This window comes from Falco punctatus (genome assembly GCF_963210335.1).
Source record: "Falco punctatus genome assembly, chromosome: 4".
Taxonomy (NCBI): domain Eukaryota; kingdom Metazoa; phylum Chordata; class Aves; order Falconiformes; family Falconidae; genus Falco; species Falco punctatus.
Window position 1 is genome coordinate 111,318,590 of NC_137583.1, and position 27,049 is coordinate 111,345,638.

At 41.1% G+C, this 27,049-nt stretch overlaps 1 protein-coding gene across 1 annotated transcript in view; it reads left to right on the forward strand.

Annotated features, from left to right (window-relative positions):
* Nucleotides 1–27,049, forward strand: part of IGF2BP3 (insulin like growth factor 2 mRNA binding protein 3) — a 113,972-nt gene that overhangs the window by 10,963 nt on the left and 75,960 nt on the right. The window contains exon 3 of the mRNA XM_080382181.1: nt 14,431–14,479. Coding sequence (XP_080238307.1) covers nt 14,431–14,479 — 49 coding nt within the window. The remainder of the gene's footprint in view (nt 1–14,430; nt 14,480–27,049) is intronic.

A 27,049-nucleotide genomic window follows, 5' to 3' on the forward strand; every position in this document is an offset into this window, starting at 1 on the left:
GGTGCACCAGAATGCTTGTTCTATTAAACTATTTTTCTTAAAAACAAAACCACCTGCCTCACCCCCTCCAAGAAAACAACCCCAAAGCACCAACATCCGAACACTCTAGGTTAAGTTATAGTTAAAAAGAAGGTGACCTTTCATTTACTTAAGTAATACGAAGTTTTTATTCTCAGTGATGGTCTGAGTGCTAATAGCAAATGGTGGGGTCCTGTTCTATTTGGTAACTTGCTTTGGTTTTTGCTGCCTATTCTGTTTGCATTACAGATGTGTTGGCTTTGAGTGAGTTTTATATCTCTATTTGGAAGTTTTCATTTTTTCTGTTATGCTGGTGAGCAGAAGTTTTTATAAATAATAAGATTTTTATTCTGTCTGCTCTCTTAAACAAGAAATGACTGTTGGCATGTAAATATATCCCAAATTCTGCATCTAATATAGAACTGTAAACTGTTGCCTGAAGTTGTGGAGCGCACATCCTTTCCTTTGTACAGCTGGGCTTGGTGACAATTATTCAATTAAACTCAAATCGTGAGCTAAACTACCTTTTTCCATACGTACCATGTGCTTAGCCCGTATAAAGTTTAAGCTACCCATCAGTCCTTGCAAGTAATCTCAGGAAGAGACTTAAAAGATTTATCATCATAATTTGTAGAGTCCTTTGAGCTTTTAGATTGAGTTAAAGATTTGCTTTACCTACGTGCTGAACTAGATTCAGTAAAATCACAAAATTGCATTCGCTTGCCATGGTTGGCTTTTGCTTGCCTCTGTGGCAAATAATAAGCTTATGTATGTTGCTTTTCTAACTGGCCATTTCACTCTCGTCACCTGACCCCCATAGTTCACTTACTACGACTGTTACTGGTTTTGCATATGTTGGATTAAGTTCAGCATCTTGACATGAAAACGCTACTTGTGAATGCATGAACGGCAGCACAGATCCAGCACTGCACGTGTGGTTACGTCAGGCTCCCGCTGTATTGCAGTGCTGTGTTTCGTGCTGCAGCTCTTCAAAATGGCTTTTCAAATGAAAGTTCAAGCTATCTTAACTTTTTAGCTGTGGAGTGTTGGTGGAAATCACATGTGGTTCTGTATTGCAGAAAGCAGCTCTTTGACGTAGTTTTGACTTGTGTCACTGGGTGTATCATTTTGGGTGGTACACTTTAAAAAAAAAAAAAGGGGGGGGGGGGGGGGGAGAGGGAAGGGAAAAAAAGGCAAGGCATGGAAAAGTCTGTCCAGAACTTAGTCATGTTTCACCACGATGAAGCCCTGCAAGTTCTCAAATGAGAAATGACGCTTGAGCAGTGACTTTTCTGGCGGTGGCTGTGGTGCCTGCTCTACCTGATGAGACTTGGACCAGGAGAGCAGTGCCTGGTTTGGGGGGCTGAGCAGGTGCCCTGACCTGTTTCTTTTCCCTCTAACATCCAGATCTGTGAACTTCCCTTGCACTCTGCGGATACCATGCGTGTGGTTACAAACTATTGAAGCATGTCTCTGAGGTTTGGGGGTGGAGAGGGAGGGGGCGATGGCTTTGTTCTGAGGCTTTTGGTAGCTCTGGTTCTGGTTGTCGCTGGTAGTTGTGTCTTGTTGTGCAGTCCAGTACTAGGCACAAGGCTGATGTCAGCGTGGTTTGAAATGAGCTGAATTTTGGGGGGTTGGTGGTGGGGGAGATGAGTGAGGAAGGCATACGAACAGTAGTGTTAGCAGATGATGATCAGTAACCTCTAAAGAAGGATGATTTCTTTCTGTGGTTGAATATTTATCGTATAACATCATAGTCTTCCTGATGCTGATTTTCGTGGTGTGTTTTTTTTTGTGTGTGTGTGTAATTCGGTATTTTTAGCTTTCTCCTGCTCTTTATTTCTTTAAAATGCTCTTCTTAAATCCTCAGTTGTTGGGCACATCTATATGCAGATGGAGCAGTTGAATTTCAAAGCTTTGAAAGGCGTATTTAAACTATACTAAGCTAGCTCTGAGGTAAATGCAACTTGATCTACTAGTGGGGGCAGGTACCACCTTATTTAGGTATCTGCTAACAAATCAGTACTGTATAATTGTAAAAAAGAGATAGTATCACCGCCTTGGTTTGATAATAAGTTTGCACATCTGTATACAAACTAAATTTGAAGTAATTAACTGCTAAATAATTTATTAAACTTAGTCGAAATATTCATCATAATTCATATGAACTTTGTGCCTAATCTTGATTTAAATATCTAGCAAAATGCTGTGCCTTTGAAAAACTGCAAGTTACTAAATGGAAATAACCTCAACGTTAATGACGATTAACTTGTAGATTATGAATCAGCTGGTTAGCTGTAGCACAATATAGGCCTTTTCTCTGCTTTGAAACTGATTCAAATTTACAATTTTATTCAGTTAAATACAAAATGAACTGAAATAGTGTAAATGTTAAATGCTACCCTGTGTAAAGAGTGTGGTTTTCAGTGCAGAAATTTGTTCTCTGATCATAACAGTATATTTAAATCTACAGTGACGGTGAAAAAGTCGATGCTCTCTGATCTTCATCCTCAAAACATGCACTATATTCTGTGTTTTCTGTGAAAAATAAAATGAAAAACAATGGAGTTATTTAAAAGGTGATAGTGGCCATCCTGTAATTCCTTTATATGCCACTTCTGAAAGTGATGGCAGTTTTTTAATAATATTATGAAAGCGGGGGAAATTATGTAGTATTAACTTCAAGTTTACTAATGGAAATCCACTTAGGCCTCTTATACAATTGATTTTTCAATGTAACTTGCCTTTGAAAATTTCTAAAATTAAAATGCTGCGTAATTTAGAATTTGTGAACAATTGAATTTTAGTTGTTGATTTCTCTGGTTGAACAGAATGAAATGATACTCCTAAGGCTTCCACGAAGGCCTGGTATGAAAGCTCAGGGATTGCTTTCATGTGTTGTATGTACTATGTAAGGCTGTGTGCACTAATCTAAGCTGCTGTGACAAAAGCAAGTCAATTATTAAAAATGAAATTTAATGCATATACGATTAACATTATTTCTATTAAGTAAACATAAAAAAACGGGAAAAAACCCTCTTTACACATAAACTGTGATGCTTTAACTACGCCAGTACAAAATATTTACTGTGAATATGGAGTTACTAGTGTAGATGTATTTAAAATTACTGCCCTATAAAAAAGAGAAAATAAGCTTTGCAGACAATAGAAAACTTAGCATGGTTGTTATTACTTTATAAATTTAACTTTTTAAAACACGTTAATCAAAAAGTTAGATTTTGTCCAGTGACCTGTCGTTAGATCAAAACTTAATATAGAAAATAGTGTGTGCAAAGTGTGTGTATTATTTAGCGCTACATCCCAGCAGAAAGACTGTGCATTCTGCGCTTCGAGGATATAAAATTTATTGAGGGGAGAGTACAAGTATGCAGTGGTTCTAAATAACGTGTAGCTTTTTGCTGTAAGTACAGCTATGAAGTAATTTTATTTGGTGCTGTTCTGTCCACACAATTTTTTGCGTAACTGAATAGGATTCCATTTTTTGGGGAGAACTCTTCAGAGAAAATTAATTAAAAGAAATGACCATAATGTCTGGAAACCATAAGCGTAATTTGTTTCTCTTTGTGAGTAATTTTAAGTATAGAAAAAGCAATAACTCTTTTTAAAATTCTGCATCTGGTCATGTTCAGCGTAAAAATGACAAAGCCAAACAGCAGAGTAGTCACTTCCTATGGCTTTTGGGCTTTGACAGGGCAAGAGAAAGGAAGGAAAACTATTTGGTGGTGATAGTGCAAAACCCACACATTCTAGCAATCCTCTGGTAGAGGTGTTATACCTCATCTGCTTTAGGTCACTTAATCAGTTTAAGACCACGTGGAATTACCATTAGTAAGGGCCAGCACTTGAGTGCTATTTCTTCTTGTTGGTATTCAATTAGTTCAACAAAGTGCACTAGTAAAATAATTACTAGAGCATCAAAGAGACAATTGGTATCTGTGCAGTGTCTTACTCAGTTATCGTGTGCATCAGTTTATAGTTGAAAAGTTTCTGGTTTTTTAAAACTTCTGTGAATAAGGCTTATTTTAATTAATTCTTTGATATGGAAGAAATTATTTTAAAGCAAAAATAATAGGAAATGTATGGTAAATTTGACATTTCTGTTGTAAAACTGGTGAAGTATTCTACTTAATCTATTCCTGTTAGTGTGGTCTAGAAGGTTTAAAAGAAGCTATTTGTCTTGCCGGTGCTCTTTAAACTTTTCTTGGTTTGTCTTGAGATTGAAGTATGGAAAGCAGTAATGAGAAAATAGATTTGTTTGTTTAAATTAAAAAAACACAACAACTTAGCCATGTGAACATTGTTAGGCTTTGTCGGAACATCAGATGATGGACATAGTATATGTTTTAAATGCTCAATTATTATGTCAGTATAAAGCTGTCCTCTTGCAAAGTTGAATAATATATGTATTTATGAAAAAAAAATTATGGAAGCTTTGTCCAGGATAGGTGCAGAGTGGGAAGCCACACGTGCGTGTGCTTGTACACATACACATGCACTACATTCTTTAGGAGTGGCTCTATGTTCAAACTCTGTGCTCTTTTAAACTCTTGCTTTTAGTTTTTGTTCTTTTAAGCACTGGGACTTTATTCGTATTTTTAGATATTATTATATAGACAGTTGCCTAAATGAAGTAGTTTGCCCTTGTTAATATCCTTTTATATCATGGGAGACACTTGAAAATGCCAGTAAATCTGTTTGTCAGCTGAAGTTTATAGATACACTTAAAAGCAGACCAAGCAAGATTTTTCAATTTTTCTAGTTATAGCATATAAGCTTCTTGAAGTTAGATGGTGTTTTTCAGCAGCGTGAGTGTTTCAGTGTGTTTCCCCCATAGGAATCTTCATTTACTGAGATAATTTTAGGAATTGGACATTAATTTCTGCCATTTTTTGGGTAAAGTATCCTGAGAGGCAGCAAACGGGTTTTTCTTTAGAAAGTCTGTGTGTGTGGTGAAGCGGTGGCAGCAGAGAAGTATGCGCTGGGATGAGTCCCTGAACTACCCTAACACCTCGCTCAGCTTAAGCTCTAAAGTAGCTTGCTCTTAGCCTGAAAGGTTTAAATCAAATATTTAATAGCAAGAAAGTGGCAAATAAGAGGTTCCCTGCTCTCTGAGCCTATGTAACAGAAGCCTTGCGATTGATTACATGCTATAAGCGTGTAGGCAGAGCAATTCTTGCTATTTTACTTCAATCCTTATTTTGTTTCCCCTCTACCCCCCAAAACCAGAACAGAATTTGACTGATTAATCTCGAGCACACAGTAAACTTGGTATGTTCCGCTGAGTATGAACAGCCAGCGTTTCACTTGAGCCTGACCTGAAAGGGAACAAAATGGGTTAGGCTGCCTGTCTATAGCTGTGGCGTAAGGAATCTGGATAACGTGTCTGATGTTCTCAGCCTGTGGTCGTACAAGTTGGTCTCAGCAGCATGGTGGCTACGGATGCTGCTAACTTCATTTAGATATTTCAATCTGAGAAGGTTGAATCATTGAGCTATTGTTAAGACAAGATCTAATCTGGTGCCGTACCTCCTGCACCAAAAAAACATTGCCCAGAGTTTTACATCATATGTTATATCTGTGTCACTTATCACTTATTTCCTTTGGGTTTCTAATTGATGTGCAAACTTCTGTGGTGTAAGTAATGGTAGCAGGGAAGACATGCAAAATAAAAGCACTGTGAGGGTACATCCAGCAGCTGTTTCATGGAACAAAGTATCTTGTTGGCTTTTTTAATTATTCCAGTCTTTGCACCCTTTTTTTGTTTCAGAAATGACACTGAAGTATCCTGCACCATTTTTTTTTTTCCTCCTCACTGGGCTCTTTAAATGGAGCTGAATTCCCTGAAAATTGAGAAGAAGGAATTTTAAAATTATCTAATCTAGCGCTCCCCGGCCCCTAACTTGGCCATGTATTGCAGGGACGTCATATGCAAGTTTCAGTCTAGAGCTGCTTCTTACAGCTGATGTAGAACTTTACAGTTAGTTAGCTCACGATGGGAATATTGACTGTTTCAACTGGCAGCCCCTGTGGGCACTAGGAAAACATGTGAAGGGAGAGAAGAAGCCTTTAGCTATTTTGGTGGTTGAAGGAGAGGAGGGGTGGAGAGGAAAAAGATAAAAGATGGGCATTGTGTCCCATCATTAGGGGATTAATAGTTCATACTGGTTAGGGTCTGGAGTAGACAAGTCTTTTGCATGTTTGGAAGAACTTCTGCGTTGAAAGATGTTATTTTCAGTCTTTCATATACCTCTGGAGTGTTTTCACTGTTATCTGCATCCCAGTTAAGTACAATTTAGTGGTCGGGTGTGAGAATAAATGGCAGGTGACCAGAGCTCTAAAATGTTTGGTCAACAAAATCGTCTCAGTAGTGTAATTGTTTGAGGAATACAGACCCCTGCTCTGAGGAGGAGAGAAGGAGAAACTGTGGCATTATAAACAAACACACGTCTCCCCCTCTAAAATGTACCCTTCCCCCAAAAAACAAGAGAAAACCCCAAACCACCAAACCCCAAAATCAACCCAAACAAAAAAAAAAAAGAAAATCTATTTCAGTTTCTCGAAAGTTTCGGTATGAGGGAAGAGGTAAGGCCTGAAATGGTAGAAGCCACAAAGGTAGATGAAAGCCCATTTTCCTAAAGGATACTGGAACTTCCCATTAAATGTAAAGCAATGTTTAATTCTTTAATTAAAAGAAAACCAGCCTTCTCTCATTAGCAGCACCTGGAAAATGAAAGTTTTTTTTTAAAGGAGAAGTTCAACATTAATATGGTAATGGCAGAATCTTTAGAATTTTCTTTTTAAAATGTCTTTATGGACCACTCAGGGGAATTTACAAATAATGAATATAAGCTTTTAGTCTAATTAGTGATGTGAAGAATTGTTGAACTGAAATCCTGAAGTGAATGGTAATGAGGGAAAGCCTTCTCTCTGGCTGATTGACATAAACATAAGAACTACAGTCAGCCTTACGTTGGTTGATTGACCTATTTTGTATGATGTAACTCAGATGTGCCAGTATAAATCTTCTGGTTGTGCTTCCTGAGCTATCCTATCCTGCCCACAAATATCCAGTCTCTTCCAGAGTGCTGGAGTTTATTCTGCACGGAGAGTGCAGCCCTGTGCCCAGTCGTTTGGCTGGTGGCTTTGGGGAGAGGAGTTACGTGGTGTCCTGTCCCCATGGACAGCTTTCCGATTGTTTGTCCCAGTGGAAAGTAGTTAGCAAATGTGATGTTTTGCAGGCAGTGGTAGGAAATTTGATCATCAGCACAGAGGGATCTGGGAGGTAATTAACAGCCAGATTTTCATCCTGAATGCTGAGATGATACACCTCTCCAAAGCAGCTACTTTGGTGGGCTGTATGTACCAAGATGAAAGGGGAAAAGTGTAGTTAGGAGCCAACCGTTATGTCTTGCATGAGCCTTGAGAAAAAAACCTTGTCTAAATTTCATGAAAAATCCTTATTCTGAGTGGTAGTATAGAGTGCTTTTAAATCCAGGTCTGGGATTAAATAATGAGGCAACCCAAAGAGAATACTGCTGCAGTTTGCCTGTGGCTTAGTCAAGCTTTCTCTGCTTGAACTGCTGATTTAGGTCTGAAATTGGCGCAGTAACATTTCCTCTTCAAGTATTCTGCTGTCCAGATGAGTGTTTAAAATAAATAACCAACCAAAAACACAACAACACCCCCCCCCACCCCACCCCCCCCACCCCCCCGGTGGTGTTTGTTAACAAGCCAGTATTTGAAACCATTTTTCTTTTTCTTCTATAGGTAAGGCATTGAGATAACGTTCTGGTTCACAAGCTAATGGCTTGATTTGATCAAATACAGTAACTGTGTCATCAGTGTGCCTTGTAATATACACTATAAATTAATTCCCTTTTAACAGAAATGATAGGCAAACCTCTGTCGCTTTATTGAACCTGAGTGCGTTTTTAAGAGAAATTCAGTATACCTTCTTTTTAGGTAAGGAGTGTGACCCTTTGCTTTTGTATTTATCAGAACTGCGTGTTAGGAATAAGCAAATTAAGATGTATAATTGTGTGTGTACACATACAAAATTTCATACGTATATAAAAATGGCTTAGAATGCACGTTCAGTAAGCTTTTATTTCAGTGGACTTACTATTGTTTGTAAGGTGCTTCCAGGAATCAAATGTGAACAACTTAGAGACCAAAAAGATAGCTTAAACCCATGAGGTTTATGAAGCACCGCTTACAGGACAAGCTACTGCAGTGGCTTAACCTGTACTATTACCTACATTTACTACGAAGAAAAGGAGAACCCCCCTCCCTCACCTTGTAACTAAACCCCCTGCTTCTGCTTTTTTTTTCCCCCAACCACACTAACATGAATTGAGAGTTAAGGATTTTTTTATTTCATCCTCTAAACCTGTGCCTGCCCCTCCCCCCTTTTTTTCTTTCCCACTAGAAGAGCATTAAAAACACTGATTCACTCCGTGATCAAGCATCAGCTACTTGAAGCAACCTGAGTGGGAGAAACTAATAAACTCTGTGTGTGGGGCTAGCTTTCAGGGCTGGGTTTTTCTTGCCTGTTTTTGTTTTGCTCGTTGCAGAGTAAACAGTAAGACACCTCTTCCCTTTCTCCCCTATAAATTCAGTAGATCACCAGCAGTTTTCCATTTGGCTGTAGGAGTTGCTAACTTGGTTTCTATGGCTGTTCGTGTCAGGATGACTTTTGTGGAAGTTGTTTCTTACCATATGGCATTAGCCACAGCCCGTAGCAGGTTTTTTCTTGTGTGGTGTGGTTTTTTTCTTTAATATTTCATCTCCAGCTGTCTGTTAAGTTTGTGTTGTCAGTGAAGTAAGCTTGAGAAGTGACTTTTTTTCTGTCTTCATGCAGGTCTTTGGAGCTCAGGGAGAGAAAGCATTGTTTCAGTGAGTGGGTTTGCAGGGGCATCACGCATAGCTGTCAGAGCTGGGGGACCGTGAACTCGGAGGCAGCACTAGGGAGTAACAGCACTTGGTGCTGGTGGGTATTGGCATACCCTGCATCTGTGCTGTAGGTGTGAGGTGCCGAGACTTTTTCCAGGTAACCTGTTTGGTGGTACCTACCTAGAGCGGATGGAATGAGTAAGCGCTTGCTCTTTCCATGTTCCTAAGAGTGGAAAAGGTAGACCATTTACTTTCCGTCCCATAGGTATTGAGTTCAAACAATTGAACCGACTAACATTGTCGATGTTCACTTGATCTCCTTTCAAATGTGTTTAACTGCCCCCCCCCCCCCCCCCCCCCCCCCCCCCCCGATGCTTGTTTAAAAAGAGTAGGTTTGTGCTGTGCAGGTTTAAGGCATTAATATTGTGTGTAGTTCGTATGGCAGCTGAAATAAGAGACTATTACGTGGCGTTATTGTTGGAAATGGGAATTAAAGAGCAGGAGGCAGCAGGTCTCTGGGGGGTGGGAGGATGGTGAGAGGGGTTTGGTAAGAGTATGGGTGCAACAACAGTGTGGAAGTGGGCTTGCTTTGATACTTGTGTATGTGCTTCTCTTTAAATGGTAAAATTTTGACACGCCTATGGGATATAAAAATAGGGACTGTGAGCAAAAACATGATACTTTATAGTTCTATGCGTTATAATTTTCTGTCGTCTCTCTTTTAACATTATTGTCCCTTAAGGGGAGGTATGGATCTTACATGATTTGCCTTTGCTAAATATCACAAAGCATACAGTGAGGTTGTATTAGTGAGTGAAGGCATATAGCGAGATTTTATTTAATGTAGGGATGCAAAAATGGACAATTTTTGAGACCTTTCTTACCCAAGAGGGTTTTGATAGGTTGAAGGGAAAAGTGAAGTATACAGGGAGGGCAGAGAGAGAAGGAAAGAGTATGTACAAAAGAAAGAATGCAGAAACTGTGGGTTTTCTTCTTCCCTCCTCCCACCACGTTTTCTCTAAGACATGTTTAGTATTGTTTCATATGTGTGGAGGGTTCCTGTGGGTTGAGAGCACTGGGTGTCCCTGTGCCATGTGCTCTCTGTATTTACGTATGAGAGATGACCCCTTCAGAGATCACTTAAGATGGCTTTTAGTAAATTATCCATCTTTATGGTGCTTCCCTCTTGCTGTGTCTGCGCACGCATGTAGCACAAATGTGCTGCTCTCCTTGTGAAAGGGACACAATGATGTCTTTTTGTTTTACCTGCTTTCAGTGTTGCAGAGATTCATGTCCCCCAAACACAAGACTCCATGTCTCAACACCCCAAGAATGAATATGTTGATGTAGGTGCGTGGTCGTCAGCGGTGGTGTGAAGTAACTGAATCTAGTTATCTGCGTGTCACCTGGAAATACAAATTGAAATGCGTGCAATTCCTCTTAAGAAAAGTAAATTATTGCCGAGTAATTGCTAATGGACTAACCTTACACAGAAATCAGAGAAGTCTGTTTTGTTCTTGCCCAATAAGAGGTGTTAGGTGTCTTTGAAAAAGAGAAACAAGGGGGAATACCTGTTCACATGCTGTGAACTATAGGTAGCTTTCAAAAACCTTTGATACAGAGCACAAACATAATTTTCCCAGACTTTTTTTTTTTTAGTTGACATGTGCTTGCAGTGCCTATTTAGAATGGAAGAAATGAATTCAGAAATCTGCTTAAACTGGAAAAAGTGTATATACAAGGCTTACATGAGTCACATTGACGAGAGATGTTGGCAGTGTTTTATTAAGGATTTATTAAGACTAGGTAAGCTATATGGTAAATGAAACTATTGTAATAAAATGCCTTCATGGAATTTCAAAAGACTATTTTTTTGTCTTACACACCCAGTGTAACCGCAAGTAGTTGTAAAGTAACAAACCAAGATTATTTCAACATAAAATTATACCCTCTGTAGGTTTATGTTACCTGGGATGTGATAGCTGTAGGAGCTTTGCAAATACCATGCTTTGCTGAGGAGAAGAGTGTTATGAGGAAGATGGAAAGCACCCCGAAAGACCTGACGTCTGAGATATGGGAGAGTATTTCCAAGAAGGTGCTCCCGTGTTTTTCTCTTTCCTCACCCGTAGTGTAGAGTTATGTCCCTGTGCATAAGCATGCTTTCTGAAGTCAGAACCCATCCTCGCGGAAGCTGTTGCTACTCCAGTAAATTCAGTCAAACCCAGCTTTGTTCCTTACTCTTTGCTATACGTTTGCATTTGGTTTGGGAATTTTCTTGAGGAAGCTGAGAGCTGATTCTCCGTGGGTTCACGTGCACGCAGCAGAGGTGGCTGCACGTCGCTGATGCCACCCTGCAGCAAAGAGCTGTACGGGGCTGCCGGCATGCGGGGAAGGGCAGGAGGAGCGAGATCTTTCTGAGCAGGAGCTGCGCAGGTTATTGCAGCGCGTGGGGGATTCTCTGTCTGCTCACAGCTAGCTCAGTGCTTGTGCTGGTCCTGGGAACACAAAAATTTCGCTTATCATTTCTGTCTATTCTTTCTGTGTGGGGAGAAGGGCAGAGGGGGAAAGGGGTGACAAGCTTTGTGTATTTTTAGGCAATGTTAAGAAATTTAGCTTGCTTTTTTTAATAGGAGCTGTTAGTAACTGAAATGGAGAAGTCTCAAAGGTGCTTGTGATCTTTTATATCACACTGATTCTGTGTGATTCCTCTCTAGGCTGCACAAAGCTTTATGAAATTGTTTTTCCTGTTGCTAATTGATACAACAGTAATGTAAAAAATTTAAATTTTCACATGCATCGATAAACACCAGTTTTCAAACTTGTGCAATGGGTGACAAGTTAAAATTACTTGCAATGCAGTCAAGCAACTGATGGAGGTGTAAATAGTTTCAAATTAAATGGCTCATATAGCTATTTTTGTATTTTTGAAGTGACCTTTCAGTTTTGTACAATAGGTGTCTCACTATTGCCATAAACGGAGGTGCACAGCGGGACTGTACCCATTTTGTACTTGGCTTGCCATTTCCTTTGGCTCTTTATGAATGTGGTAGAGGAACTGGTAATTTTAAGGTGGCACTTCTTCCTTGCTTCTCTCCCTTCCTCCTCCTCCCTTTCAGGATGTTCAAGTTATTTCTGTGCTACTGTCCTGATATGACACATTACCCAGCAACAACTAAAAACATCAGTGTCCTATCAATATTTTTCTCACATCAGAGCCAAAACACAACACTGTACTAAGAAGGAAATTAACTCTAACTCTATCCCAGCTGAAACCAGGACAGCTACAAATGTTGGCTGGCAGAAGTTTTACGTGGCATCAAACTTCTCAGTTCCTCAAGTTGTGGGAAGAAAAAACCCCTCCAAACCTTGTGTTATGTCCTTTATTGAGTAAACATAGAGATCACTTTTTTGTCTCTCTCTCAGGTGTTGGGCATTAAAGGGAGAGGATACGTAGGCTTTCCTTCTGAAATTAAATGTGAGGTGGCAGTTGTGGAGTCAGTTGTATATGGGCTTCTGGAAAGGACTTTTCCCCCTTCTGCTTCTCACCGTGGACGTCCACAGCTCGGCGTGAGCATTTGTTGCCCAGCTTGGTGTGGAGCTGGGGCGAGACCTGCTGGTGTGCTGGCTGGGCTGTTGTGTGCTTGGATCCTTCTGCAAGCGGCACTCCTTGCTACGTGAATTTTAATTTGAATCTACAAGTGTGAGAGACTAATGGCACAGCACAGTTTGAAGCACATTGCTTAGCGTATTGGCTGCCAATTTTGTGGCTTGGGATTTTTAATACTGAATGAACATCCCCCTTTTATGTTCTACTTTAGGTCCCAACTTTCAAGTTTCAGGTTGCTCTCTGAGATTATTTTGGAGCAGCGTATCACTACTTCAGGGGGATGTTTCATAGCAGTGTCGCTACCTGAGATACAATTTGAGGAAATCTGCAGACTTCAAGGAAACTCCCCCCTCCCAATTCCACTGAAGCAGCTCCTGACTCTCTCTTTGCTTATTGGAAATGAAAGTTTAAATAGGGTTGTGTGCGGTTTCAGTTTTTGTTCTCCCTTCCTTGTCTATTTACGTGAGCGAATGCTGAAATCTGCTCTTACTTGTTTGAGAGGGAGTGAAAACAGCTGAGAAATGCTGCATAACAGAGCCCTGTTCGGCTTTTCTGGAGGGGGGGGAGCTTGTCCCTTGATCTCATGGTCGCCATAGAGCTGGGTGTGACAGACATCTCCATGTGAGGAGAAGTTTGGGAAAGGTGGCTTTGTGCTGTGAGCTCCAGCTGTGCCCTGGACAAAGCTTGTGGAGAAGAGCATTTCCAGGGATGTAAAACACTCACTGCAGACCTGTGTGGATGGGGGGTTGGGGGTATTAGGGAGAGGAGCGTATTTTAAAAGTATCTGAGGGGGGAAATTAAAGCTTTTGATTTTATTGCTAGACGGGAACATCTCTAAAACTTGTTTTGTTGCAAGATTTTTGTTGGTCTGTATAATTTTAACAAACTTTTGTTAAGAAGTCCTTAAAAGGTGAAGTGTTTTCCTGAGAGGTCAGTATCGAGCAATTAAAACACTACACAAAACCGGAGTGTTTGAACACAACACACTTAGTCTAGCTGCTGTGGTGAACCAAAATGTAGTTGAGACCTTTTAGGCTGGACCGCTCTGTGTGCTGTCCCCTCTCCCTTCCCCAGATCTTCCCAGGCTAGCCAGGCTGGCCCAACCAGCACACCCTACCTGAGCCCAGCTGAAACTGTGTTAATCTACACATTCTTGTAAATCCCAAGGGTTCTGTGGCATCTCTGGCATTTATTTGTTCTCTCACTTTGGGGGAAGGGAGGAGACAAAGGACTTGGCTGTGAAGGCAGCCAGCACACTAACAGGCTTTGCAGTAGCACTTCAAAGTGAACGTTTTGTTTACTAGATAAGTGAAAACCGATGTAAATTTGGGGTGAAAATGCAATGAATTTACTGATTCTTACCCCCTCCTCCGGATCAGGGATGGAGAACATCAGCCCAGTCTGTTATTAGGCTAATGAAAAGCTTAGTATCAAAGCAAATGTATTAATTCAAATTTAGATTTTTTTTCCTCCAAGGGATGTAGAATCCTGAAGTATCATCTTGGTGAATTAAAAAAAAAATAATAATTAAATTGTGTGGAGGGGAACCCAGTACAAATACACGGGATTATCACACCCATTTATAGTGGAGAGAATTAGATACTGAAGGCCTTAAAGCTGAAATAGAAATAATCTTCAAGAAAAGTGGAGACTTCATGAAATGTAACAGCTGTCAAATGTGTAACAAGTATTTCTGTAACAGCTCTTTGGACTTGAAATGGTTTTGACCTGACATTCCCCCCCAGCGATCTGTTGGGATTTTTTTGAATTATGTATTTGGTTTTGCCCCTCTTAGTACGACAGATGCTTAAATGTATGACGCTGCTATGTATGGTCTATCTTGCAATAATGTTTTCTTTCTGTTTTTTTTTAACTATTTTCTTTATCTGCAGGAGTCGGAAGCTTCAGATCAGAAATATCCCGCCTCACTTGCAGTGGGAGGTAGGAAGTTACTTTAAAAATTGGTATCTGTGCTTAAAACTGTATTTCTGTTTCTCTCTTTATCCACAAGACTCTCTTCCCCTTCCCCCACCTTTCACTTGCTTTGCGCAGACACCACCCATTCTGTTCTGGGGAAAAATCCTTTGGAAGAGGGAACAATAGAGCCTTCTAAGCAATTCAGATAACTGCCTTCATTTCTGCTCTCAGAGTTAACCATAAAAAATGTTGAAATGGATTCCTTGGTGAATGCTGACTTCCTGATGCAGTCACTCTCTTCGACTGAAAGCGTGTCCATTTTGGACCTTGCTGGTGTCTGGTGTATGAGTTCGGTAAACTTAATACAAGTTTGTATTTAAATGCTTGGCCAAGACCTTCACAAAAGCAGAAATTTAATGCTGATCCTCCTTCTTTGATATTGTCTTGGTTGTTTGTTTTTCCTTGCTCCTCTGTAGTGGTGGCATTATGGCAAATTGCTCATGCTATTACAATTATTGGCTCTCACTTTTATATTGTATACTTGCTGTTTACACTCCACAAATAGTGTTTTAATTTTTGCAGTAGATGGGCTACTGTGAGAATGGATCTGTTTTCTGTATTGTTTTTCTACTTTGTATGTGTTTAAAATGTTGTCTTTGCATTTTACTAGTAGTAATTCATTCTGTTGCCTGAGGGAGATTAAAGGGTGGAGGGTTTGAGAGGATAAAGCTCAGGTTTGGGTAGCGTTGTTCTCTGAGCAGGTTTGGTCTGCTGCCTTCATCTGACTTTCCATCTGCAGCTACTTCTTTGTTTGCACGGCCCCGATTGCTTCCTAGCTTTGGAGAAGAGCGGAGGCATTGCTCTGTCCAACCTCGGCTGTCAACCGCAGGGTTTCTGTAAGACATCAGCACACACCACCCCTCATGGCTTCGGTCTGTCCTTGTGTCTCTGCACTCCGTATAAGCATTTTCTCCGCACTTCCCAAACCTTGTGCTCCCCTCAGTTGAACTGTATCCATCTGATACCCTTTATTTCAAATTTGGAACTGCTTTTTTGTCAAGCTTTTGGGAAGAGTAGTAGTAGAAATGGTTGAGGGTGGGTGACCGATTTGAGGATTAACTTATTTTTTGGTACAAAATGCCTCTGAGGATTTTGTGTAGGAATAGTGAATATCAGATCAGAGGCACATGATTCGGTAAGATGTAAATAAACATGGGTGTGAGCACTGTTGAGCGGAGTACATCAAAATTCTTTTACCTGCTCATCCCTCCTTACCTGTAACATACAAGCATTAATAGCTACATACTTGTATCTGCATCTGCTTCCTGATTTTTTGTTGCTGCTGTTTGTGGTGACATCTGGTCTCAGACAGATGTTCCCTCTGGCCCATGTTTTTAAAACACTGGTGTCTTAATGTTGCCAAGGAAGAGTTAAAATTGTCCCTGTTAACATAATCTCAGCCTTGCCTAGATGTCCTGAAGCTGCTTGTACAGACCTGAACCTTTGGTCACAGAATTTGGAGGCCCCAAAATAACTTCTGCAATACTTTTGTATTCTCTTGTGATATCAGGGCTGCTTGCAGAGTGTGGTTTGTCCACAAACTTCCTAAAGTTTTTCTTTGTAAGTGCGGGTGGTCTGTCACTTCTGCACTACGCAGGTAAGTTTTGTATGTTCTCAAAAAAGTGAGTGCTAATGACAAAAACCAGCAACTGATGATTAAATTAATCAGGGAATTGTCTTTTGTCAGGCTTACCTTGGGATCTGGTATCTCTTGTTGTTGTTGTTGATGCTAAAAGACCTTGCAGAAGCTTCCTTTGAGCTATTAAGAAAGTTTTGGATGATTCTTCTTTAAAACATGTCTTTCTTGCAACCAGTTGCTCGGTAGGGAGAGTTAAGGTTTGCGCATACAGGGAAGGATTTATATTGAAGCAGTGTTCTTGCATAATGTTTTCTGAGGGGGTGGTGTGTGTGTGTGGCAGCTGGAGCAATTTTACTTAAATTGTTTCTTATAGTCCCTCTGTGCCAATCTGTATGCCTCATCACTACTTTGTTAATTGCTTGAATCAAGACTGACTACTTCTAATGGGTGTGAAATCCTTAAAACCAAACCAAAAACAACTGGTAAAAGCGGTCTGTAGGTTTGTTCAGTGTATCAGCCCTTGTGTATATTTGATACTGAAATACAAAACACACTTAGTACTCTGACACCTTTTTTTACAGTGACATGAGGATATGTGAAAAGAACAGAAGATTAGTGTTCTTCTGAAATTTCCCCCCCCAGTATAAGCATTATTAGGAGAGTTACCTTGTCATTCTTTGCAAAAGTGTTTTCTTAAGCTCTGTTGAAATAATTGTTGTGTTTTAATTTTTTTCTTTATAGAAAACAAGCATTTTACACAGCCTACAGGCATGCCCATGACAGTTTGTGTGTGTGCCTCTAGTTCAGTGCTTTGAAGCTGTTCTTGTTGCTGGTGTCACGCAGTGGTACCTGTAATCTTGGGCCATGTGGGACTGGGACTTAGCAAGTGTCTCTGTGAACATCCATGCCCAACAGAGATGGTCTCTGGCTTATAACAAATTGCCCACGAAACCCCTTTATTATAAGGAAGGCATCCATAATATTCTCAAATGCAGCTCGTAGGGTTTGGGGAAAGCAGGTCTGGAAAGAGCGGTAGGGATGCTGATCCCGCAGTAATGTAGCTGAAGTGTTTGTGTGTGAAGCGTAACAGAGTTTGGTAGTAGCTCCTACTCTGGAGCACCCCAGAGTATAGTATTACCTCCTGGTTTTCAAAACCAGAAAAACATTCGGGGAATAAATTGAAGTTTAATGTGAATTGAGAACGTTTTGCAATACATCAGCTGAGGAAGGTGCACCACTGGTGATACATGTGCTTTGCTCTCCATGCAGATGGGAGCTGGCTCTTAAGATTCATGAAATGCCGCAGTAAATGAGTTTCCTGTGAAAACCTTGAAACTGTTTCATTGGTGTACCCTCTTATCTTTCTAAGTGGCATATCTGCCTGTTTAGTAAAGTCCTAGTGCCTTTAGTAACACGGAAAAGAGAATACATTGAACTTTAGTGTTAAGGAAACCCTTGGAAGATGCATGTGAGGTAGGACACTTGACCCATAGTTATTCCATCTAGATTGGGAAATAAACAGTGGGTGTAAATGGGCACAGCGTAACAAGCATTTATTAATAAGACTTTGTGTAAACCAAGTACACAAACTCAGGTTTACTATTTCCTTTTCTGTCTGCCTTTTTGGAGAAAAATGTTCCAATTAGATTTCTCCTTCACATAGGTTGAAGCTACTGAACCAAAATACTGACTTTTACAACCTGCCATAGCAATTGGACTTGTAATTGCGTCCTTTGGGTAATCTTAGAGTTCTCTGTGTACTTATCAGATCATAATGGCATAAGTAAAAAAGGGAAGATAACCCTTTTAGACCACATTCAGGGCTAAGCGGTAGCAAAGAGGCAGATAATGACCTGCTATAATCTGCTGAGTTATTGAAACAAATATTGAAACAAAACCACAAGGTTGCTATCCTGAAGAGCTGACTCTTAAAAGTGCAGCTGTAAAAGATAAAATTCAAAATTCTAATGTATTCCAAGGCATTCAAGGTTAAGTTTGTACAAAACTTGCTTGCTAATTAATTTTAACTTCACAAGAACATTTTTGGCAAGGTTCTGCAGGTTTCTGTACCTGTGGGTTGGGTACTCTTAGACTTCTTGCCCAATTAGGAGGAACTGGAGGTGGAGGGAAGGCAGCATCTGAACTAAGAAAATTTACGACTTGCCTCAGACTGAAACTGGAGTCTGGACCAGTAGGGGTTTATCCAGGATAAACTCATCCACGAGGTAATTTGGATTTTCTCCCTTCCCTCACTGGACTGTCTGGGTTTGAGGACCCTGGATGAGTGCGCAAGTTCCACAAAAGCATCATCACTTCTGGAATGCATCTTCAGTTTATTCTGCTTGCACATAAATTGCATATAGATGTTATTATGTCAATTCAGTAATATGAAGGACATGTGCATGATCAGATTTTATTTTAGAGTTCTTCTGAGAAGGAGCTGTTATGTGAAATGTCACCCTTTTTTTCCCTTTTTTTTTAAACATTTGAAAACTAAAAACATTTTAAAACTAGCTTCCTCAGTGTAGAAGATGCTTCAAGATACTTTCTTTCCAAACATTTTCTCCATGTTTAGTGAATAAAGCACTAGAGAACAGACTTTCAGGACACAGATGGTGCCAGAAACAGCACTTGCTGGCTCAGCAGAAAGGTAGCTGTTGAAGAGTTCCTACTTATCTTCTGTGGGCTTATTTCCTTATCGGTTTGTATGGAGCAGATAAACAGATAGAGTGTTGATGAACTTTGTAACAGAAAAGGTAGACTAAAAGCCTAGCCTGTGGAGTGTGAACCTGTTGAGTGAGCAGAGAAGCAAGAAAAACGTTGTGAACGTGTGTGACTTGAAAGCTGCTTTTGAGGACAGAAATGCGTGGGAAGGGAGGTCTGATTTAGCTCTTCCAAAGGCAAAAGGATGTTACTAAACTAGGGTTGCTTTTCCTTGCTTTTTCATGGAAATGAAAACCCAAGTCTCGTAGTTACGCTGAGACCTCAGATGTTTTAGGTTCTCGAAGCACAAGTAGTAATGGAAAAGGATTTCTGGATCGGTTGCAATGTGAGTGCAGGTTCTGCACTGAAACTTCTGTCAATGCAAGAAAGGTTTGAACCATCTCTACCCATCTGCATATTTTGTAAAACAACTTTCAGTCTCTTTAAAAGAATTGAGACTGATTCTCATTGTGGGTAAATATTAGTAAATCTTACTGTGCACATAACTGTTTTGAGGATCTGTAGTAGCTTGTGTCGTGTCTTTGATTAAAACAGGCAGGTTGCCTGGGGTGGTTTTTTGTTTATTTGTTGTGTGTGTTTTTCCGAACTAGAGGTGCAGTGTAAAAGCCAGTCATGCTGAGTGGTACCTGTTTATGATGCAGCTTATTCTAGAATACCAAGGATATGAAGAGGGCAGGTGGGGAGCTTGTGCGTTTTAAGAAAGGAGAAGAAAAACACGACACAATTGCAATTAGGAGTAAATTAGGATTATACTAAGCAGATACTTCTTAGAAAGCAAGATGTAAAAGGGAGATCCAGGACTGAGCTGAGCTACAGTGAAAAGGATTCTAGGAGAAAGATGAATCAACGGTAAAGAGGTTTAAAATGTATTGAAATATGATCTTTCACCTCAAGCCTCCTCCAAGAATCCTAGCTTACTGTAATGCCATAAAAATAATGTATAGCTGTAAAAATGCTAGCAGAATGCTAAGCATGCACAAATTATCTGCTGCCTGCTAGGTGTTGGAATATCTGGTAGGGATCTTTGTTTTCTGTTGCCTTCTCAATGTGCCACATCAAGCACTAAGCTGTACTTTTCACTAATTATTACTAGTCCTACTTGGCAGGAGAATGGAGAACATGTTAGTCTGTTCTCTGCAGCAGACTTTTATGTATTTGAAGACCCGTGACCTTTAGGGAGGGTTAAGGAGAGAGTTTTAAGTTCCTCTCAAGACTCTTATTTCTAGGAAATTAGTTGTTCTTAAGTCTCACCTGGGAATGTCCCATGAGGCTTCTCCAGACTAGTTTCTGTAGCTTAAGGTCCCTTTGAGCTCTCGTTATGTCCTCTGATATGTTTGCACTCCATTTCAGCCTTGTGCTGTCTTCAAATTTAATAAACACAAAGGTGATGCAATGCTAGATGTGGTGGTCCCTGCAAACCCTATGAAATAAAGCTCTTTAGTTTGACAGTAGGTTGGTAATTACTGTTACCTGGCAGAGATCGCAAGGTCAACTTCTCACTTGCTGTTGTAGTATTGGTTGTAGTTACCTTATGAATCAGTTGTAGGGATGTTGTTGTTTAACCCCAGCCAGCAACTAAGTACCACACAGCTGCTCACTTGCTCCTCTCCCTGGTGGGATGGGGAGGAGAATTGGAAAAAGGTGAAACCAGTGAGTTGAGGTAAGAACAGTTTAATAATTGAAATAAAGTAAAACATAATAGTAGTAATGAAAAGGAAGATAAAAAGAGAGGACTAAAACCCAAGATAAACAAGTGATGCACAATACAATTCTCACCACTTGCTGACCAGTGCCCAGCCAGTCCCTGATCAGCAATTGGCACCTCCCGGCCAGCTCCCCCCTGTTTATATACTGACCGTAACGTTCTATGGTATGGAATATCCCTTTGGCTAGTTCGGATCAGCTGTCCTGGCTGTGCTCCCCCCCAGCTGCTTGTGCACCTGCTCACTGGCAGAGCATGGGAAGCTGAAAAGTCCTTGACTTGTTGCTAAGTAATGCTTACATCAGTGTGTTATCAATATTATTCTCATACTAAATCCAAAACATAGCACTGTACCAGCTCCGAAGAAGAAAATTAACTCTCTCACAGCTGAAACCAGGAGGACAGTGTCAGAAGCCTTCTGAAGAGAGATTCCCACACATGCATAATTCTGTTAGTTCTGTTGCAATGAGAAATGGAGAGATTTATCAAGAATTATGCACAGCAAACAAAGGTTGAATGTTGATTACCTGCTGCTTTTGATTTCTAACTATGGGATAGAGGGCAGAGCAGCTGCCGGGGCAATGCAGATGCATCCACTTAAGATGACCTACTGGCTTATGCTGTGATTTATAGGGGGTGATATTTACAGGTATATATGTGGTAATAAACACCTTTTGCAGGTGTTTAAAATACAGGGTGTGGGAGTAAAGGTCCTTGGATAAACATGCAATAAGCATATTTCTCACTTGGAATGATTTACTCATACGAGTGTGTTAGCTACAGCAGTGCTGATAAGCATCTTCAGGTTGTTATAAACAAGGGGGAAAATCTAACGGGGTAAGTAATTTTATTTGAGAGTTATGCTACAGCATTTTTTTTACTTAAATTGGGATCTTGTTAAAAGTAGTCGATAGTGATGCTTTTATCAATTTTTTGATTAATGATATTTAAAAATGTTGATAAAAAATGTAAGAGTTAATATCCAGATGTCCCTGCTGAAGATACTGTGCTTTTATTATAGTCGTAGGCTTAGAAAAGTAACATCGCGTTAGTGAACACAGCTTTTTTTCTTTAGGAAGCTTGTATTGCAGTAGGTTGAGTAGGGAATAGAGATGTTGGCGGTGAGGTCAGAGCTCTGTTGTGGTAAGCACGTAGAGGGTATGGAAGGTGGTCTTCCAACCACGAGAACTAGACATAATGTTAGTACTCTTGTTTCAGAGAAATTGGAAGACTTACCAGGTCAGAGCTGGCTTGACTGACGCAGTTCAGGGGTGTGAAAGTTGCTGCTCTTGTTCTTTCAACTTACCACCTTGGCCACCTGGAGGAAGTGGAAGATTTTGGGCTTGTGCTGCAGGGAAGGTGTTGCTCAGGAAAGGTGGTGTTGGGTGGTGGTTCTTTGGCTCGCATGGCAGAGGCAGGAAGGTTGGCTGAGCAATGTTTGAAAAAGGTGCTAAAGTGCCACACTTTTTGTCTGGAATACGAAGCAAGCTGGAACGACTGCTGGCTTCTCTGAACGTGCTGAGTAGTAAGTTGCAGTGACTTCAGGGCACGGTTTGCGAGCTGTTGGCTAATCCTGCTGTGGAGGGGGCAGGATGAGGAGTGGAGGGAAGCATCCACTCGGACCCGAGACTTAATATGTTGTCTCATCTGAGGCACACAGCTTTGATTCAGTGAGTTGTCTAGACCTCTGTGTTGGAGTATGGACTGCTTTTGGCTGTGATGGGCTCTAATGCCGACGTATAGAAAACCAGTGAGTTTTAAGTGTTAAACGTGGCCATTCCAACTAAGACATACAGAACCTTTATGTCTTTGGAGACTGTCTTTATGGGCCTATATCTTATTTTCCTTCAATATTCAGTGGGAGAAATAACTAAGTGAAGGGTTAAAAAAAGGAAAAGATTCAGTGCAACTATCTGATCAGTACAAATGTTTGCTCCAAACTTTTGCCCTCATCCAAATTTGTTCCGTTGTCCTGTGACTGAGATTAGAAAAAAATCTGGGTTTATATCTAGGTTTTGATCTTGTAGGATAGAGGAAGGCACAATCTGTGATCCCTTAACATTTTCAGAAATGTTCTAATACTTAAACCAGCTGTTAGCGTGCAAGAAATTTGGCATTGTCACCATGAGGTTGTATGGCACTGTTAGAACATGTTGCTCACCAGCCTGGAATAGTGTGGGTTGTTGACCCTGTCACTAACAATGACACCAAAACTTGTGAAATCTTACAAGACACACAAAGCTTGCTTGGTTCAAAACACTTTTTTGGGAACCAGCCACCAAATCTCTTTATTTGCAGTTCTAGAAAGGTGTCTGAAGACCTTTTTCCAAGCACTCAGTTGCCAAAGTCTGGCACCCCTCAGCTATAATTTTTACTTAAGGAGTCATTTTAATCATGGTGCAACCTCTTTGTCCAGTGTTGTGACGTGTCCTTTCACAGAATTACAAAACCATTCAGGTTGGAAGGGGTCTCAAGAGGTCTATAGTCTAGCTTTCTGCTCAAAGCAAGGTCTCTTGAATTCAAACCACATTGTTTAGGGTTTTGTCTAGTCTTGGAAACCTCTAGGAATGTGGTTTGTGCAGCCTCTCCAGGTGACTGGTTCTAAGGATTAATTATTCTGTTAGTGAGAATTGTTTTCCTTATACCTGGTGAGGACATCTGTTGTATCAATTTAAGCTGCTTGTCTCCTGTTTTCCCACCCTGCACCTCAGGGAAGAGCCTGGCTCTGTCTTCTCAATGACCTCTGGGACAGGCTGCTGCTATGTCTCCCTCAAAGCTGTCTGTTCTTGGGCTCAACATGGCCAGTTCCCTCAGCCCCTTCTCACTGGAGAGGTACTTCAGCCCTCAACCATCTTGGTGGCCCTTCACTGAACTCATTCCAGGTTCTCGATGTCTGTCTTGTACTGGAGCTCCCAGAACTGGATGCAGTATCTCCATGTGATTGATTATCCTCTTCTACTCAGCACTCATTAACTTTCCTCCATCCATTGCTTGTGCTCCTATTAATGCAGCTCAGGTTGCTGTTGACCTTTGCTGGTCATGTTCATGTTCAACTTGCTGTCCATGCATGTTTTTTTTTCAGCAGAGCTGCTCTCCAACCAGGCGGTCCTTAGGCTGTACCAGTGTGCAGGGAATTATTCCTTCCCTGGTACAGGACTATTTGTGCTTGTTAAATTTCCTCAGGTTGCTGTCGGCCCGTTCCTCTACCCTGCCTAGGTCTCTGTGGGTGGCAGCCCTGCCCTCTGGCGTGTTGGCGGTTGCCCTCAGGTGGGTCTCATCCCCTGCTGCAACACCTCCTCCAGGTCACTGACAACGCAGTCAAGCAGGACAGGCCCTAGGACAAAGCACTTGTCACCGGCCTCCAGGTAAAGCGTGGCCAGGTAGAGTACTGTCCTCTGAGCCCAGCTGTTACTCATTACAGCATTATTACTGGAAAGTAAACTGGGTGTGGAATCTTTGGAAGTCTGTCGCCTGCACGTGTGGGAGGGGAGCCGCGTCTGGGAATGGTGGTGTATCTCTGCAGGTAGAACTTAGGCCGCATGCCAGCGTGGCTGAACTTACTCAAAGCACAATGATAGATTAACCCATTGTTCAAACCACCAGCCCTGAAGCTGCTGCTTTCTTCGTTTCACATGTAATTGCACGATCTTGTTCCTCACTGATAGTCTAAATAAAAACCCCGCTGCCAAGGGACTGCTTGGTGAAAACTGCGGCTTCTGAAAACTTTTCATTTTGAATGCAACCTCAGTTTAGGAAGTAATAGAAATCCCAAAGTATGTTTTTGACCTATGAAAGATTATTTTTTTTTCATTAAAAAAAGGTACTCTTATCCCTGCCAAAGCTATTGGTGTAGCTTTTGAGTGTCTTTTGCATGTAAATTTAGTCTCGCCTCGTTAATTATTCATGCTGCCTGATATCTTAAATCTTTTTCGCTTTAGTTTTTCTTTATGAAATGAGTAGCTCTTACTGGTGTTGGGCCTTCTGTGGAAGTGCCAGCTTTAGATGCTGGGAGTGCAGCCCAAAATTCCTGCTGAAATTAGATGTCAGTACCTTTTTTGTTGTCATGTATGAAGTTGTAAAGCTCCATGCTTTTATAAACAGCCCTTCACATGTTATAAAAGTAATGTGAATAAGAAGCTAGTTACTTTAGTCCTGTTCTTGGAGAAGTTCTGAACTAATTTCAGTCACCAGCCTTGAAAGGTGTCACTAGCAGAGATTTGCCTCTTCAGATTTACCAGTTGTATTGGAGAAGAATTGAAGGAAAAGCATAAATGAGTTGTTCCTCAGGCAATAATAGGAGAGATGTTATGAGCTCTTGTTCATGGTAGGCAAAGGAATAGAAAAATGTTAACTTGAAGTGGTCTTGATGATTCTTTTCTCAATCCACTTAGTTTATGCATAAAGAACATAAAACCAGCAGCACTGGATTGGGAGAAAGGTGTACGTGTAGTCCGGTGCCTTGGGAGGAGTACAGGAATGAGGGCAAGGATGTAGTGACAGTGCACCAGAACAGTCTCCCGGCTTCCAGCATTTCGCAGCCCTGTAACCTACTGACACAGAAATGGTGCTTTTGTACTTGAGAAATTAATCCAGAGTTTCTGTGAACATGCTGAACAAACCAGTGTAAAACTCCTAGCATCCACGATACACTGCCGTGAAGAGGTGCGCTATTTTAGGGCATGTTGCGTGAAGAACCATCTCATCTCACATGCTTTCAACCTCTGCCTGCCTCCCAGCTCCAGTATTGGAGGGAATGGTGAATAATAGTAGCTCCATGACCTTTTTCACCCTCTGTTTTCCTTATTATTTTAAGGACCTTTATTTCTTAGCCACTTTTTTTCCAGACTGAAGAGCATAGCCTGCTTAGTTGTTTTTGTGTGGAAGCTGTTCAGCATCCTTTGATTGTCTTTGTCTGATTCTTGGAAATTCTACTAAGTGATTTGGAGATGAGGGTCTGAATCTGCACACAGTTATGTCATTCATTTGAGGTTATTTCATGAGGATAGTTGCTGTCAGAGACCTTTGTGTATGTCTTGGGTTTTACTTTTTTTTTTTTGGTGGAAAAAAAAACCCAAACCACCTGCTTCAGTGAAATCTGTGGAAAGCTAATCAGTAGAATGAGGTTTGCTCTTTATGTCTCAAGAGATCAGCAGACTTTCTGGTTTTTTTTATGACAGCCATGGGGAAAAAAATTGACATTATCAGCAGTGCAGATCATCCTCTGGGCTTGCTGCTGATTTCAAGGAAATGTTACATTTGAATCATATGCGTGCCACATGTTGACCCAACTTTATGCAACTGGCTCTTGTGTGGAGGGAGGGAAACAAAATGTGCTTATTTCCAAGGGGTTGGCTAGTTCCAGCCCAGCTGATTTTTATAAAGCAATGGTACTCAACACATCTCTCCTCAAACTCGCTTAGGTGTGTGGGATTTTTTTGTCTTGTTCACTAGACAAGTAGAAAGTGGCTCTTAGGCTATTGCTCTGATGAGCAAGCCTCAGACTGTTGCAAAGGCTGTGATGCTGCTTACTGCCACAAACCTCTACTGCAAGCGTGCTGCTTCACGGCCTCTGTGTTCCCCTCCCACAGCGACTGTTTTTGGTTGCAGCCTTGAACCCGGCCATGCAAGACTGAGGCCCCATCAGTGTCTCTTCTTGCAGCTTCTACTTGCGCTCATCTAGTGCTACAGAAAAGTCTTGAGTTATTGGGTGCCTGGGGAAAAGGAACAACATGAGCTCAGCTGTAGAATCTGTTGCAGGGAGGAGACAGATGACAGAGGCAAGCAGTGAAGCTGTTGTACCAAGCAAGGGGAAACGAGACAGCCTTATGGGAAGGCAAGAGATGCCAACACAATCTGCACCTGCGTGCTGCCATTTCATCCAGCGGCTAGTGCTCGCTCCAAGAGTCTGGATGCAGTGGTGGGTCAGGTACTGACTGCTGGGTTGAGGCCATGGAAAGTGGCAATGAGGACATGAAAAATAGGTAGGAGACCTTTTGAGACATAGGTTAACACCAACAGATACAAATTTGCTAAGCAAGGGGAAGGAAGATGAAGTTGTGTTAATGTGTTTTCTTTTTTAAGTGTTTTGTAGTATTCTGAAGCCTGAAGCTCCCTCTGATCTTGTGTCCCAAACTGGTAGCCAAGTACATGTGGGCAGGGAAGGAAGGGAATGTAACTTGAAATAGCTCACTTATTTTCAGATGCTTTGGGTGTTGTGGCAATCAAAAGGGGGATGTGACTAAAAGCCATCAAAACCACTTCCAAGCACATGCCTCTTAGTGGAGCAAATGAGCAGGGTTTTTAGAATATAATGCAAACAGGAAATCACTCTGAAAACTGTAGCCCACCATTAACTTGGGGGGGGGAGGAGGGAAGATATATTAAAACTATCCTTGCAAGCAGTTGCCTTGTTATAAAGCCTAATAGGGGATTGAATGCATGTGTAAGAAACGAATCCAAATCAACATTTCTTGGGACACCTTTTATTAGGTGTTGGGTGGGGTTTTTTTCTTCTTAGTAATAGAGTCAG